A 12565-nucleotide genomic window follows, 5' to 3' on the forward strand; every position below is an offset into this window, starting at 1 on the left:
TGAGCCGTGAGAGCTAAGCCTCTGGATAGGATCACCAGCCCAGTTTCTCAATAGCAATAGCTTAAGCAAAGTTTCTTTGAGGCAAGTTAATGTCTTATCGTTCTCAATATAAATGCTTTTGATGCAAGCAACCAAACTAAAATGGCCACGTTTAGCATTTGTCTACATCTTTCCACATTTAACTTCTTGTTTACCACCAAAGTATACACAGTGTTTGAGAAAGGGATCAAATCCACTATACCATAGGGAACTAAAAATGAATTAGTGAACAGACCATATTTTTGGTTACAAAATGTTAAAACATCTAAAAATGTAGTCTTACCTTTAAATCTCTATGTACAATAAGCTTTTGATGACAGTACTGCACAGCAGACACTATCTGAAACAGAAGAGAAAAAGAGTGGGGAATTGGTCTTTGACAAACCAGTAAGAGTATTTCCAAAGACTAGCCCATTCACGAAATTCAGAAAAACTTACAAGTGTAATCGCCAGCTACAGTGTTGGGTTCCAGAGAACAAGGTCTGTAGCGCATTAAAGTTAGAGAACCGCCATGCAGTTGTCTTATCAGTTGGGGCTGAAATACCAACAAGCGTGGTGCCATTTTCAATTATGTGTAGAAGATGTCATGAGTAATGTAATACGTAGGGTAATTAGCAGTGCATGGCAAGAGTTAACTTCTTGAAGTAAGTATAATTATAAAACTGTTGAATTTATATTGTTTTGTGTGTGTGAAATCTGATTAGCTACAAAGTCCCTCAAACCTTTGTTTTTTTTAGTGAATTTCAAAGGTTTTTAAATTCTATTTCCTAACTAGAACGTCCCTGTAATCTTTGGGGTTTTTTTTCAAGTGAATTTTTTTTTTTTTTTTTTTTTAACGTTACTTAAGCAGAAGCATCTGTACGTGACATGTAGTGCTGTAGATACACCTGCGCAGCATACTCCTGGCATCCAGTGTTGGTTTGGAGTTGTGCAAGTTGTTTTCCTTCCAAGAATTGTTTCGAGTCACCAAGTCGAGTGACTCCTCCTCTCGGTGATAATAAACATGGGCATCAACTCCATTGTTATATTGTTTTTCTGCAGGCGGGTGAAAAAGGAGTGTAAAGTATATGTAATTAATGCGATGACCATGCTAAATGTAAATATATAAGGAACTGCAACGGCCAGCGGTGTCCGGGGAAGAGGGTGGGCGCAGGCGAATCTACATTATTATATGCCAAGAACATATGCTTACAGGGTAAAGTAACATTCCATTTTCCATGGCACGCGTGGCTTTAGATACACACGATCTGCATAGACATACATATGTCAGCTATAGGGAGGTTTCCTAAAAAAAAGAAAAGAAAAAAAAGAAAATCCATGGCCGCCCCCTTTTGGCAAGTGGAGTGTGCTCTGGGAGGAACAGGTAAAGGTCTTTTGGCCTTAAAATAGCAAGTTTGAATACTTTTTACTATCCATTAGGTTATATCTGATTTGGATATAGGATTGCCTTTGTGTGGTGGTAAAAAGGTGACAGTTTTTTAGAATTTACGAAAGCTTTAGTTCTATCAATGTAGAACATCTGTGCCCTTTTTACACTTAACGTACGAAGAGCTCTTTCCGCATCAGAATCCGGTTGGGGAAAAAAACTAGCTACATAATGGACTGGCTGAGGTGAAACAGACTACCTTTGGTAGGAATTTAGAGTTGGGGCAGAGAACCAACTTTTGTCTGTGTATTTGGAAAAATAGTTAAAGCCTGGAGCTCATCAGCACGCATAAGTAAAGAGATGACTACTAAGAATGCCACTTTCCAAGAAAGAAATTGAAGGGGGCATGAATGTAGCAGTTCAACTAGGGGACCACAAGTCCGGTAAGAATGATATTAAGGTTTCCGGAGGTTGCTGGGGAAACCCCTGGTGGAATTAGTCATTTGAGTCCTTCCATGAAGGCTTTGATGACCGGAATGTTGAACAGAGGGAAGTGCTCTCTATTTTGGAGGTAGGGAGCCACTGCAGCGAAATGTAAACGTATGGAAGTGTACAGTAAGTTTGCCTTTTGTAAGTGAAGCATATACTCTGTACTGCGTGGTCTTGCATGTGAGCACTCCATCCAGTCTGTGATTAGTCTGTTGACAGAGTGACATGGGGAACATGGTCCAGAAAAGGCCGCCCCTTCAACAGGTTGTTGGTGTTCCACCATTGCAGTGAACAATTAATGTGGCAGTCTATCAACACTACATCCTCCAACTGACACTGTGACTGAGACCACTGACCATCTAGACATTCCTGTAACAAATGCCAGAGAAACCTTGTGTGGGGAACTATGGCAATGCAGGAAGCCATCATTCCTAGCAGATGCATACCCATCCTTACTGTGAGTTGCTGGTTTGTATGAAACTGGAGAAATGTTGCTTTAAAGTTTTGAATTTGTGTGGGATTGGGGTAGGCTAATCCTAACTGTGTTTAAGATTGCTCCCACATATGGGTGAACCTGTAGAGGTTGCAGGTGAGATTTGGGGGCTGCTGATAGTAAATCCTAAACCGAGGACAAGATCTAGTGTAATTTGAGTGTGCTTTTTTGTCACTGATGATGTGTACTGGTTTTGATAAGCCAGTCATCTAGGTAACGGAATGCGTGAACATTAAGTCTGCACAGATGAGCTGCGACCACTGCTAGGCATTTGGTGAACACTCACAGTGCAATGGTTACCCTTAATGGAAGAACCTTGACAATGGGTGATGGTTGCCTGCTATGACAAATCTTAAGTATTTGCAAACAGTTGGGTCTATTGGTAGGTGGAATTAGACGTCCTTTAGGACTACTGTTGCCATAACATCACTTTGTTGAAGTGGAATGGCATCCTGTAACGTGACCATGCGGAAGTGCTCCGATATGATGTATTTGTTTAGAGACCTGAGATATATGATTGGTCCTAAAGACCTGTCCTTTTTGGGGACTAGCAAGTACAGGGAGTATACTCCTGAGCCCTGATGTTGAATAGGAACAGGGTGTATGGCTTCTTTGAGGAGAAGGGGCTTAGACTTCCTGCTTGAGTAATGTTAGATAATCCTGAGCCAACACATGCGTGCGAGGTGGAATGTTGGACAGTGTGGTAATGAGCTCCAGACAATAGTCATGTTGGATAATGACCAGTACCCATTTGTCTGTAGTGATAGAATGCCATGTTGGGTGAAAAGATTGCAGTCTGCTCTGCGTGGGGTCGGGATCTAACACAGAAGCCACAGCACTCAAAACAAAGTTTGTAAAGAAAATGTCCTTCAGTTGAGTTGGTTGTAGTTGAATCCTTTAATTAGTAGAAATGAGCATCAAAGTATTCGGATGTACATTGTTCCAGAAACATAGCCAAGTAGTCGGTTGAGCATTGGTCCATAAACACAGCCAAAACGTGTTTTGTCACAACAGGTGACTTTTTCAAGGCTCCTTATGTAAACAGGCTCGGAAGAAGTGGAACTCACGTCTACGAGACGGCAACAGTGAGTAGGGAGGTAAATGAGGTAATTCACTAGTGAAATAAACAGGGTGATGGGTAAACCCGGTTTACTATGACTGTGGTAAGTCTTGTGCCTGGTATGAGGCGACCGCACCTTTGCAAGAAAATGGAGTCCAATCTGCAGGTTTTGAGTGCTGCGGCTTCTGTGTTAAATGTCATGTATGGTGTGTCTTCGAAGCACTACTTTATGCTCTCGGGTAGTGGGGCATTTTTACCGCATAGCACCATAGTCCACCCCATTTCTGCATGATTATCATGATGAATTACTATTGATTTTACTTGCTCAACGGGTGGGAAGGGCACCCCTTTCAACCACCACTACCTACCCCCTTTCTTGTATACTGTGTGGGGGCTGGTGGGTAGGTTAAGTTAGTCACTGATTGGCAGAGGGTGTTGATCCACAAGGGGAGGCGCCTTTACCTCTACCTTCATTGTTGTTGCTTCTAAATGAGTCACAGTAGCTTTTGGTGTAGGAATGTGTGCCTCTGCAGAGGTAGACTTATAGGTCCCATAGTATGTTGGGCAACAAAGTACCCCTGGGAGTGGGTGCCTGTAGTGCTCTCATAGCCTTAGCGGTCTATGTATCCATTTTTACTTTTTCCAAGGTGGAGTCTACTAGTGGACCAAACAAGTGCACTTTATCGAAAGTCAGGTTAAGAACTGACAACTGAACCTCTGGTTTGAAAGCAGAAATCCTAAGCCAAGCGTGATGCCTCAAGAGAATACTACTATTGATTCCCCATGCTGCAGTGTCTGCCGCATCTAGGGCTCAGCATATGGAGATGTTAAGGATAGTTTGCCCCTTAGCTACCAGTTGTTTTGCCTGTGGCTCAGTGAGACATTTTGAGGCGACAAGCCATGCGGTCGCGGACCATCCATTTTGACCTAAAGGTTCAACACATGTCACAGTCAAACTCCTTGTGATCCAGTGACACCGACAAGTTGTACACAATGTTGGTCCTTGTGCGGCTACTTCGTGTGACAATGCGGACAGAACAGAAAGGGCATGCATTCTATTACAGCGGAGCATTCGAGAAGACTGTTGGTAAGAGCAAAGGAAGGCCCTGAAAGGTGGTGTCCCAAAGGGGCTGTGGTCAAACGGAGTTGAACCGGTGGAGTTTCAGCGGGAGCACAGATGGAGAAAGTGCAAATGATGGCAATACCATCAAAGACAGACAAACTGGAGAATCTAACCGAAGCAGAGGCACACACAAGTCCGAACCCGACGGCGGAGAGAAAACAATCTAACAATGGAGTTGATGCCCATGCACATTATCACCTAGAAGAGGAGTCACTTGACCTCACGGCTCGAAAGACTTCTTCAAAGGAAAACAGCTTGCACAAATCAGGACCCAACACTGGGTAGCAGGAGTATTAAGAGCATGTGTATCTACAGCCACCATGCCATGGAACTATTAAATTACCTTGTGTTAATCCAACCCTTGGACCGCATCTCTAGGCCACCCACCTAAGCATCCCACCCCACACCATGCACAGCCAAAGCAGTGTGCGGCAGGGGTTGGACGCAGGGCCAGGTCTGCAGCCAGACCCTGTGGCCAATCCACCATAGGCACCCAATCCGGCGCAACGTGCTTGCTCTGCCTTGGATGAATTCAATAAGTTGGGAGAATTTGTTCTTTAAAGAAATGGAGCTTCAACTAGAACATCTGCTATGTTTATATTTCGAAGTGCTTTCTGTTGAATTTTAATTTCTGTGAAATGAGCATTGGTGTCAAAATGAATTCTCACTTGCTTATTTATTCAAGATGAGTCCGCAGTTTTGCAGAAAATGTATACCCAACTGGAGTAATTTCTACTGGCTGATTAGTAAGCCCTACCTTGTTGGGTAAATGTATAGTGCACCTTCTACACTATCTCTGTGTAAAGCACCACAAGGTAATGCCTCCAGTGACTATGTCTGGTGTAATTTTGGCAATGTGACTATTTGTTGAGAGTCTTGCATAGACCACGGGGGGAGCCTCAGTTCCCCTGCGGTCTCATTGCTCCTGCATGCAGGGAGCAGTAAGAAACAATGCTCCCTGCATGCAGGAGCAAACCTTTCTTCTGTTGCTTGAAGAGTCTGCTCCCAGTGAGCAGAAGCTGTTTTCCTGCCTACTGGAAGCAGAGTTACAGTTTGCTCTTGCTTGGTGGGTGATGTCATTGCTCTCACCAAGCAACAGCAAACTATTATGTCCTAAAGGTGGGCACCTCAGTACATATGGAGCCAGCCCTGAGGGGTGGCAGTCCCCAGGGCCATTAATGGCCGCACGCCTGTTTTAAAAAAAAAATGTTTTAATATAGTGCCAGCCCTAGGGAAGTGGTGGCCCTCAGGGCTGAAAACAGCTTTGCCTCGGGGAGATGATGCTCCCTGGAGCCAAATATAAGCCCAGGAGTGGGGGCCATATGGCCCCTCTTTGAAAATTCCTTTTGCCCTAGGGAGGTGGGGGTCCCCGGGGCCTTAAGAGGACTGCTTAAGCTTGCATATTGCCTGGCCCCGGGGAGGTGACCGCATACACCTCCCTCACCCATATTATACTATGGACCACCCAGGGGCTGAAATACCAACAATCGTGGGAGACCGCACTTAAAAAAATATATAAATAAACAAAAATCACTGGGCTCTGCAAATTTTTTGTGGGCCCAGGTGGGGTCCCTAAGTGGCCCAAGCACCAGGCCTAGGGGGTCAGAGTATTAATGCCCTGTCCCCTTTTCTTTATTTTTAACTTTTTCAGCTAAGTCTGAGCCCCAGAATGACTGCCAACACTTCTTGGTTGAAAAGCTGGCAGCCAATCAGATCAGCATGAGATCTATGTGATATCCGAATGATCCACGTCCCTAGATAGCTAATTTTGTTTTGCTTTACTATCTCCAAACCTACTGAACAAATTGATACCAAGTTACAAAAAGGGTGTTTTCTAGACCAAAATCTACCTTTCTGCCAACTTTGGTGTACTTCTGACCAGCGATTCAGGCTGCAGTGTCTAAAAATCCCTACTGAAATTACATAGGGAAAAAGTATTTTTTCCTCAGACCCAGCGTCACGAATCACACCAAAACTTTCAAGACAGCTAGTCTGAACTAGTTTGGAAAATTTAAGGAGGATTTGTCAAATGGCACCAAAGATATTGGCAAAACAAAAAATCTTTTCCTATGGAAACTAGGTCCTAGTCCTAATTATACCTACTAGCGATCATCAGTAGGAATGTGTGAAAGGGTTACTTGCTGAACCATTAGTAAGAATGTGTGAAAGGGTTACTTGCTGAACCAATTTGTTAACAGATTTGTGTTGTACATTAACATGCTTTGAACACTCTTGCCATCTACTGCTGAACATGTTCACTGCAAGTGTTTTTGTTTGATGAAGAGGTTTTGGTTTCAAGGTGCCTTTGATTCTTCCTCGAAAACCACAAGGCAGCAGGACAGATGCCACCTTAGATTGTTTTTCTGGCCCCTATGTGTAATAGTAAGTTGGTGTAATAATGCAAAGCAGGACATTCTATGTGCACTGTTGTGATTTTAGTATGTAATGCAGACATAATAACTTAGGAAAATGCCATCCATGAGCTTGTCCCCAGGGAGGCCAGAGGGCACATGTGAATCTACAGCACTATAATCTGCAAACCGATCTTAACAGGAAAGAAAAATGTTACTTGCCCTGTAAGCATTTGTTTGTGGCATGTAGTGCTATATATTCACAAGCTGTGCATACTCCTGCCATCTGGTATTGGGCTCGTGTGCCTTCAAGAAGTTTTTCCAGTCACAAGGTACTGTGACTCTTCCTTTTGGTGATAATGTGCATGGTCTTACTCCAGTGCATGTATACAGTGTACATATAATGCACTGTATCCTCCATGTACTGTACCACTCTTAGGCACACATACATCCCGCATGCACACTGGATCCTTCATGTACTGTACACCTCCGACATGCATACATCCGCAGCACGTGCATTAAATCTGCACAACCAGCACCCTTCATGCACTATACCACTTAAAGGTAAACAAAGCCAATACATACATTTAACCTGCACGCACTGCACTACATCCTTCATGTATTGTACCACTCATATGCGCACACAAATCCAGCACCGCCAGTCACAATACACGGCAATGCAATCATTAGTCCTGTATTGAACCCTTCTAAGGCACAAACACCCAGGGCAAATACGCTACTTCTGTGCTGCACGTCACAACAAACCGATGTAGGCCAAGGATGAGTTAAGCACGCTGCCACTGAACTTCAAAATGAGTGAGTCTGTAGGCCTCATTCTAGTGACACAGGTTAAAAGGACCTGTTCACTCCTACTGATCACTACACAGTATGCTGCCACCACTGTGCTTGTGCTGCTTAACTTCTGGTGAACGCCTTGTGCCACTGCCTTGGGCACTCCTCCTAGTCTTGATTCATGTTTATCTACGGCCAAAAGAAATTTGCAGACACCATTACAGTTGGGCATTCAGGGCAGGGGTGCATATTCATCATCATGCAAAGGACATTTCAGTTTCAACATGCTGCAAGATGAAATCTGCGTTTCCGGGTACTTTGGAGGGTTGCAGTTGGTGTAAGACCAGGTGCCCATCAGCATATCAGAAATAACCTTATTAAGGGGTGGTTCAGGTTTTTAGCTCCTCTTTCCTGGTTTAAGGACCTCCCTTAGGACATTTGCTTTGATTTCTGTAGTGGGTGAATACTAAAACTCCTACCACAGCCTCCTAATTACTGTTGCGAAGGAGGCAGACTCTTCTGTTGCCATTGCAAGATAATGGGAGAAAAGTTCAATGCTTAAAGGGTATCCAGGCCAAAAGAATCTTGTAAATCTTGGAAAAGGTTGTCACCATTGTAAAGGTCATCATCATTATATTGTTGGTACATTTTAGGGTTAGAATGGGGGGAGAAAAGCCAGGAAGATGTTGCCAATGAGTCTCAGAGTCCGAAAAAACTATTGGCTCTGCTTCAGACATCACTGACAGTGCAAGGGTTCGGACCAAGGGGAGAGTCAGCGTGGGGGATGGATATGCTGGCTGTAACCAGAGTGGGGGCCACTTCAAATCCTGAGAGACAGAAGGTGCTTCAGAGGAATTAGGATGGGTACTAAAGATTTGATCCATAGACAATCGCAACTCATGCAGTAGCTGTTGTATCGTTGATGGACCAGGACAATCAGAAAGCCTCAGAATAAAGGTCAGAATCTGTTCCAAAGTTGAGGAACGACTCCATGGCCTGGAGGTACCATTGTGCACATCTAAGTGTAGGGAGTGGTGGGATGAAGAAGAGCAGTTTTTGGACATCGTATGTTTCGTAGGTTTTTTCAACTTACCTTAGCTTTATAACTTCAATTACAATCGATTGTGAGAACAGCCTCAGGAGAGAGAGTGCATCCATGCCCTAGATCGGTACCAGGTCTTCAACTTCCTTCAGAATTCTATGACAAGTTTAGCTTCCCGATCACAGATGGCCTTTTGTTTCACCTTTGCACAGCAATAGTACAACACTGACTGTGCTTGGAGCCAAGACTGCAGAGGCAGTCATCGGGCGTGACTGTCACTGACACCTGGTGATGACAGTCCTTGCATGGTTTTAGGAGGAGACATTATAGCAAAAAGAAAAAGTTTTTGAAGGCGAAGTCTGTCAAAACTGACCGAATAGATGGCGCTCTTGATCCACATCAGAAGGTGTGGAAATAAAGGAACTGACGTATTCATGCAGAGATGAAAATTAGTTACTTACCTGTAACTGCAGTTCTCCAGTATTGGTATCTTTCATAGATTCACATGCTTGAATCATCCCCATCGTCGAGGTGGGAGCCTCACGGTAACTTTAATTACACAAAGCAGTAAGTTTTGAAACTAGTAGGCCTCAGTAGGCCCCATAGGTTATTTTATAGCCTATCCACTTTGTTTTGTGAAAAGACCCAAACTTAAGTGCCAACCAATCAGGCTTCAGCACCCTCCCAAACACTCCCAACAGAGGCTGCTTTCCCTCAGATTTTCTAGTACAAGTGTGAAGTTCAATATCTGTATATTAGGGGAGCCTCTGAGGGGAGGAGGGTGGGTCGCATGTGAATCTATGAACGATACCAATACTGGAGAACTGCAGTTACGGGTAAGTAACTAATTTTCTTCTCCAGTATTGGATCTTTCATAGATTCACATGCTTGAATCAGTAGCGAGCAGTAATGTTGGAGAATTAGTGAATTAATCTGCATTTTGTTTTATCGTAATTCTCCGACAGATATCAATAATATTAATAAATATAACAGTAATACGAAAAACTGTGTCTGAATATTATGCTACAAAATGTGCCCCTGTTGTTCTGAAGTTTACAATATTTTTACACAATATCAAGAAGCGTTGGTATTACGACTAGTATGAAGCAAAATATGAGAGTAATCAGCACTGTAATATAAAATTAGATGTTAACGAAACTGAAGAACCATATCGCACCTACCTTGATTGTGGTGGTGGGATGTTGTAAGAGGCTCACCTTAACGAAATAAATGCCTCAGCACTGCCTGCCCCACCGCTGCATCAATTTTACTTGTTTCTTCGAGACAGTAGTGTTTTGTGAACGTATGCTGGCTGGACCACGTGGCCGCCCTGCAGATGCTATGCAGTGGCACCCCAGCGAAGAGTGCGGCCAAAGTGGCTACCGATCTTGAAGAATGGGCTCTCACCTTGCTGCGGAGAGGTTTGCCAGCCTTGGCATGACAGAATTGGATCGCCAGGCCAATCCACCTGGCTATAGTCTGTGTGGACACTGCGTGGCCCTTTTTTTGTTCCACCAAATGCCACAAATAACTGGTCAGACTGACGTATGACTTGTGTTTTCTGTAGGTAAAATTTTAGACACCTTTTTATATCCAGGGAATGTAATGTCTTTTCCGCTACTGTCTTCAGATTTGGAAAAAGGGTTTTTAAGATGACTGGTTCATTCAAGTGGAAATTTGAAGGAACTTTTGGGATATACTTAGGATTTGTTCTCAGGATTACACCAGAATTTGTAAATTGGAGGAAAGGCTCTTTAATAGTGAAGGCCTGAATGTCGCTCACTCTTTTGGCTGAAGTAAGAGCCAGTAGTAACGCGGTCTTCCATGAGATGAATTTGAGATCGGCTCTGTGGATCGGCTCAAAAGGAGCTTTCATGAGTTGCATTAAGATAATATTCAGGGACCATAACGGCGGAGGTTTCCGGACTGGTAGGAAAACACAGAACAGGCCCCTCACAATCCTATTGGAATATAATGAGAGCATGTCTTTTGATCTACGGTATCTCGAGATTGCTGCCAGATGTACTTGAATAGAGGAGTATGAAAGTCTTGACTTTGCCAAAAGCAACAGATATGGTAGTATTTGCTCTGGAGGAGAAGAAATAGGATGTATACCTTCCGCTGCACACCATATACAAAAACGTTTCCATTTAAGTTTGTAAGTTTTATTGGTAGTGTCAGCTCTAGCTTTGGCTAAGATTTCTCTACACTCAGAGGAAATGTTCAGATTTACATACTCATTGAATTCAGGAGCCAAGCAGACAAGTGAAGAGGTGACGGATCTGGATGCCTGACATGCTCCTGGTGCATTGTCAAGAGGGTTGGACTCTGAGTTGCACATGTGGCTGTTCGGAGAGCATTAGGAGCTCCGTGTACCAGACCTGTCTGGGCCACCTGGGAGCTATCAACAGAAGGCGACACCCCTCTATCTTCATTTTCTTGATGACTCTCGGTATCAGCGGGATCGGAGGAAAAGCGTAGGCATAGACCCCGGACCAGCTCATCGAAAACGCATTCCCCCACGATCCTTTCTGGGGAAGCCAACTTGCATAATACTGGCTTTTCTTGTTCTCGAATGTGGCAAACAGGTCGAGATTTGGTCTGCCCCATAAACGGAAGAGTCGATCGAGAAGTTCCTGGTCTAGCTCCCACTCGTGGTATGGTATCACTATCCTGCTCAGGGCGTCTGCCAGAACGTTGGTCTGTCCTGGCACATGCTCCACTTTGAGCTAAATGTTGTGCGTGATGGCCCATTTCCACATATCCTGAGCCAGTTGCGAGAGTTGTAGAGATCTTGTGCGCCCCTGCTTGTTTAGATAAAACATGCTGGTAGTATTGTCCGTTCTGATTAAGACGCTTGAGTTTTGAAGTTTTGGCAAAAAAGCTTTGAGAGCTAGGCCTATCGCTTTGAGCTCTAGGTGATTTATGTGGAGCCGAACCTCTTTTGCATTCCAGGATCTGCTGATTTGTAAATCCTGGCAGTGTGCACCCCATCCCTCGAGAGAAGCATCCGTTGTTACTATGTAACTGGGTACTTGATGAAGGAATATGAGCCCATTAGACAAATTGGTCAGCGTTGCCCACCACTCCATGGTGGTCTGCATTATAGGTGTTATGCGAACTCTGTCTTCGAACGAACCATGCACCCGAGTCCACTGTACAACCAATTGTTCTTGCAGGGGTCGCATATGGAGCCTGCAATCTGGGACCAGCGGAATGCATGACGAGATCATCCCTAGCAATGATTTCTATGTGCGGACTGAAACAAACTTTTTTGTAGAGCGTTTGCGTGCTAAGGAGCTTCGTTTTTGCTTCCTTTCGTGAGACGGATACGCCTTGTTGTGGACCGTGTCTAGTATTGCTCCTAAGAAATTCAATACCTTGTGAGGTGAAGATGAGACTTTTGATAATTGACGACAAACCCTAGGCTGTTTAACAATTGGAGGCAAACCGAAATAGGACGTACCACCTGAGGCTTTGAAGGTGCCTTTATGAGCCAGTCGTCTAGGTAGGGAAAAACCTGCATGCCCGACTGGCGGACATGTGAGGCTACAGGAGGCAACATTTTCGTGAAAATTCTGGGGGCCGATTTCAAACCGAATGGAAGGACTCTAAATTAGAGGTGCATACCAGCTACTTTGAACCTGAGGAATTTGCAGTGGTTGCGGTGTATTGGAATATGAAAGTAAGCATCCTGGAGGTCTAGGGATGCCATCAGATCTCCGGTATTTAAAAGGCGCAAGACATCCTGTAGTGTCACCATCCTGAACGATTGTTTCTTTAGGAACTGGTTTAGTGCTCTTAAGTCCA

At 44.1% G+C, this 12565-nt stretch overlaps 1 protein-coding gene across 10 annotated transcripts in view; it reads right to left on the minus strand.

The window, feature by feature from the left end:
• MARK2 (microtubule affinity regulating kinase 2) overlaps positions 1–12565 on the minus strand; it is a 603936-nt gene that overhangs the window by 277195 nt on the left and 314176 nt on the right. For all 10 annotated transcript variants that reach the window (XM_069207129.1, XM_069207137.1, XM_069207134.1 and 7 more), the window contains exon 7: positions 323–379. In XM_069207129.1, coding sequence (XP_069063230.1) covers positions 323–379 — 57 coding nt within the window. The remainder of the gene's footprint in view (positions 1–322; positions 380–12565) is intronic.

The sequence above is a fragment of the Pleurodeles waltl genome, chromosome 9 (genome assembly GCF_031143425.1).
Source record: "Pleurodeles waltl isolate 20211129_DDA chromosome 9, aPleWal1.hap1.20221129, whole genome shotgun sequence".
NCBI classification, from domain to species: Eukaryota; Metazoa; Chordata; class Amphibia; order Caudata; family Salamandridae; genus Pleurodeles; species Pleurodeles waltl.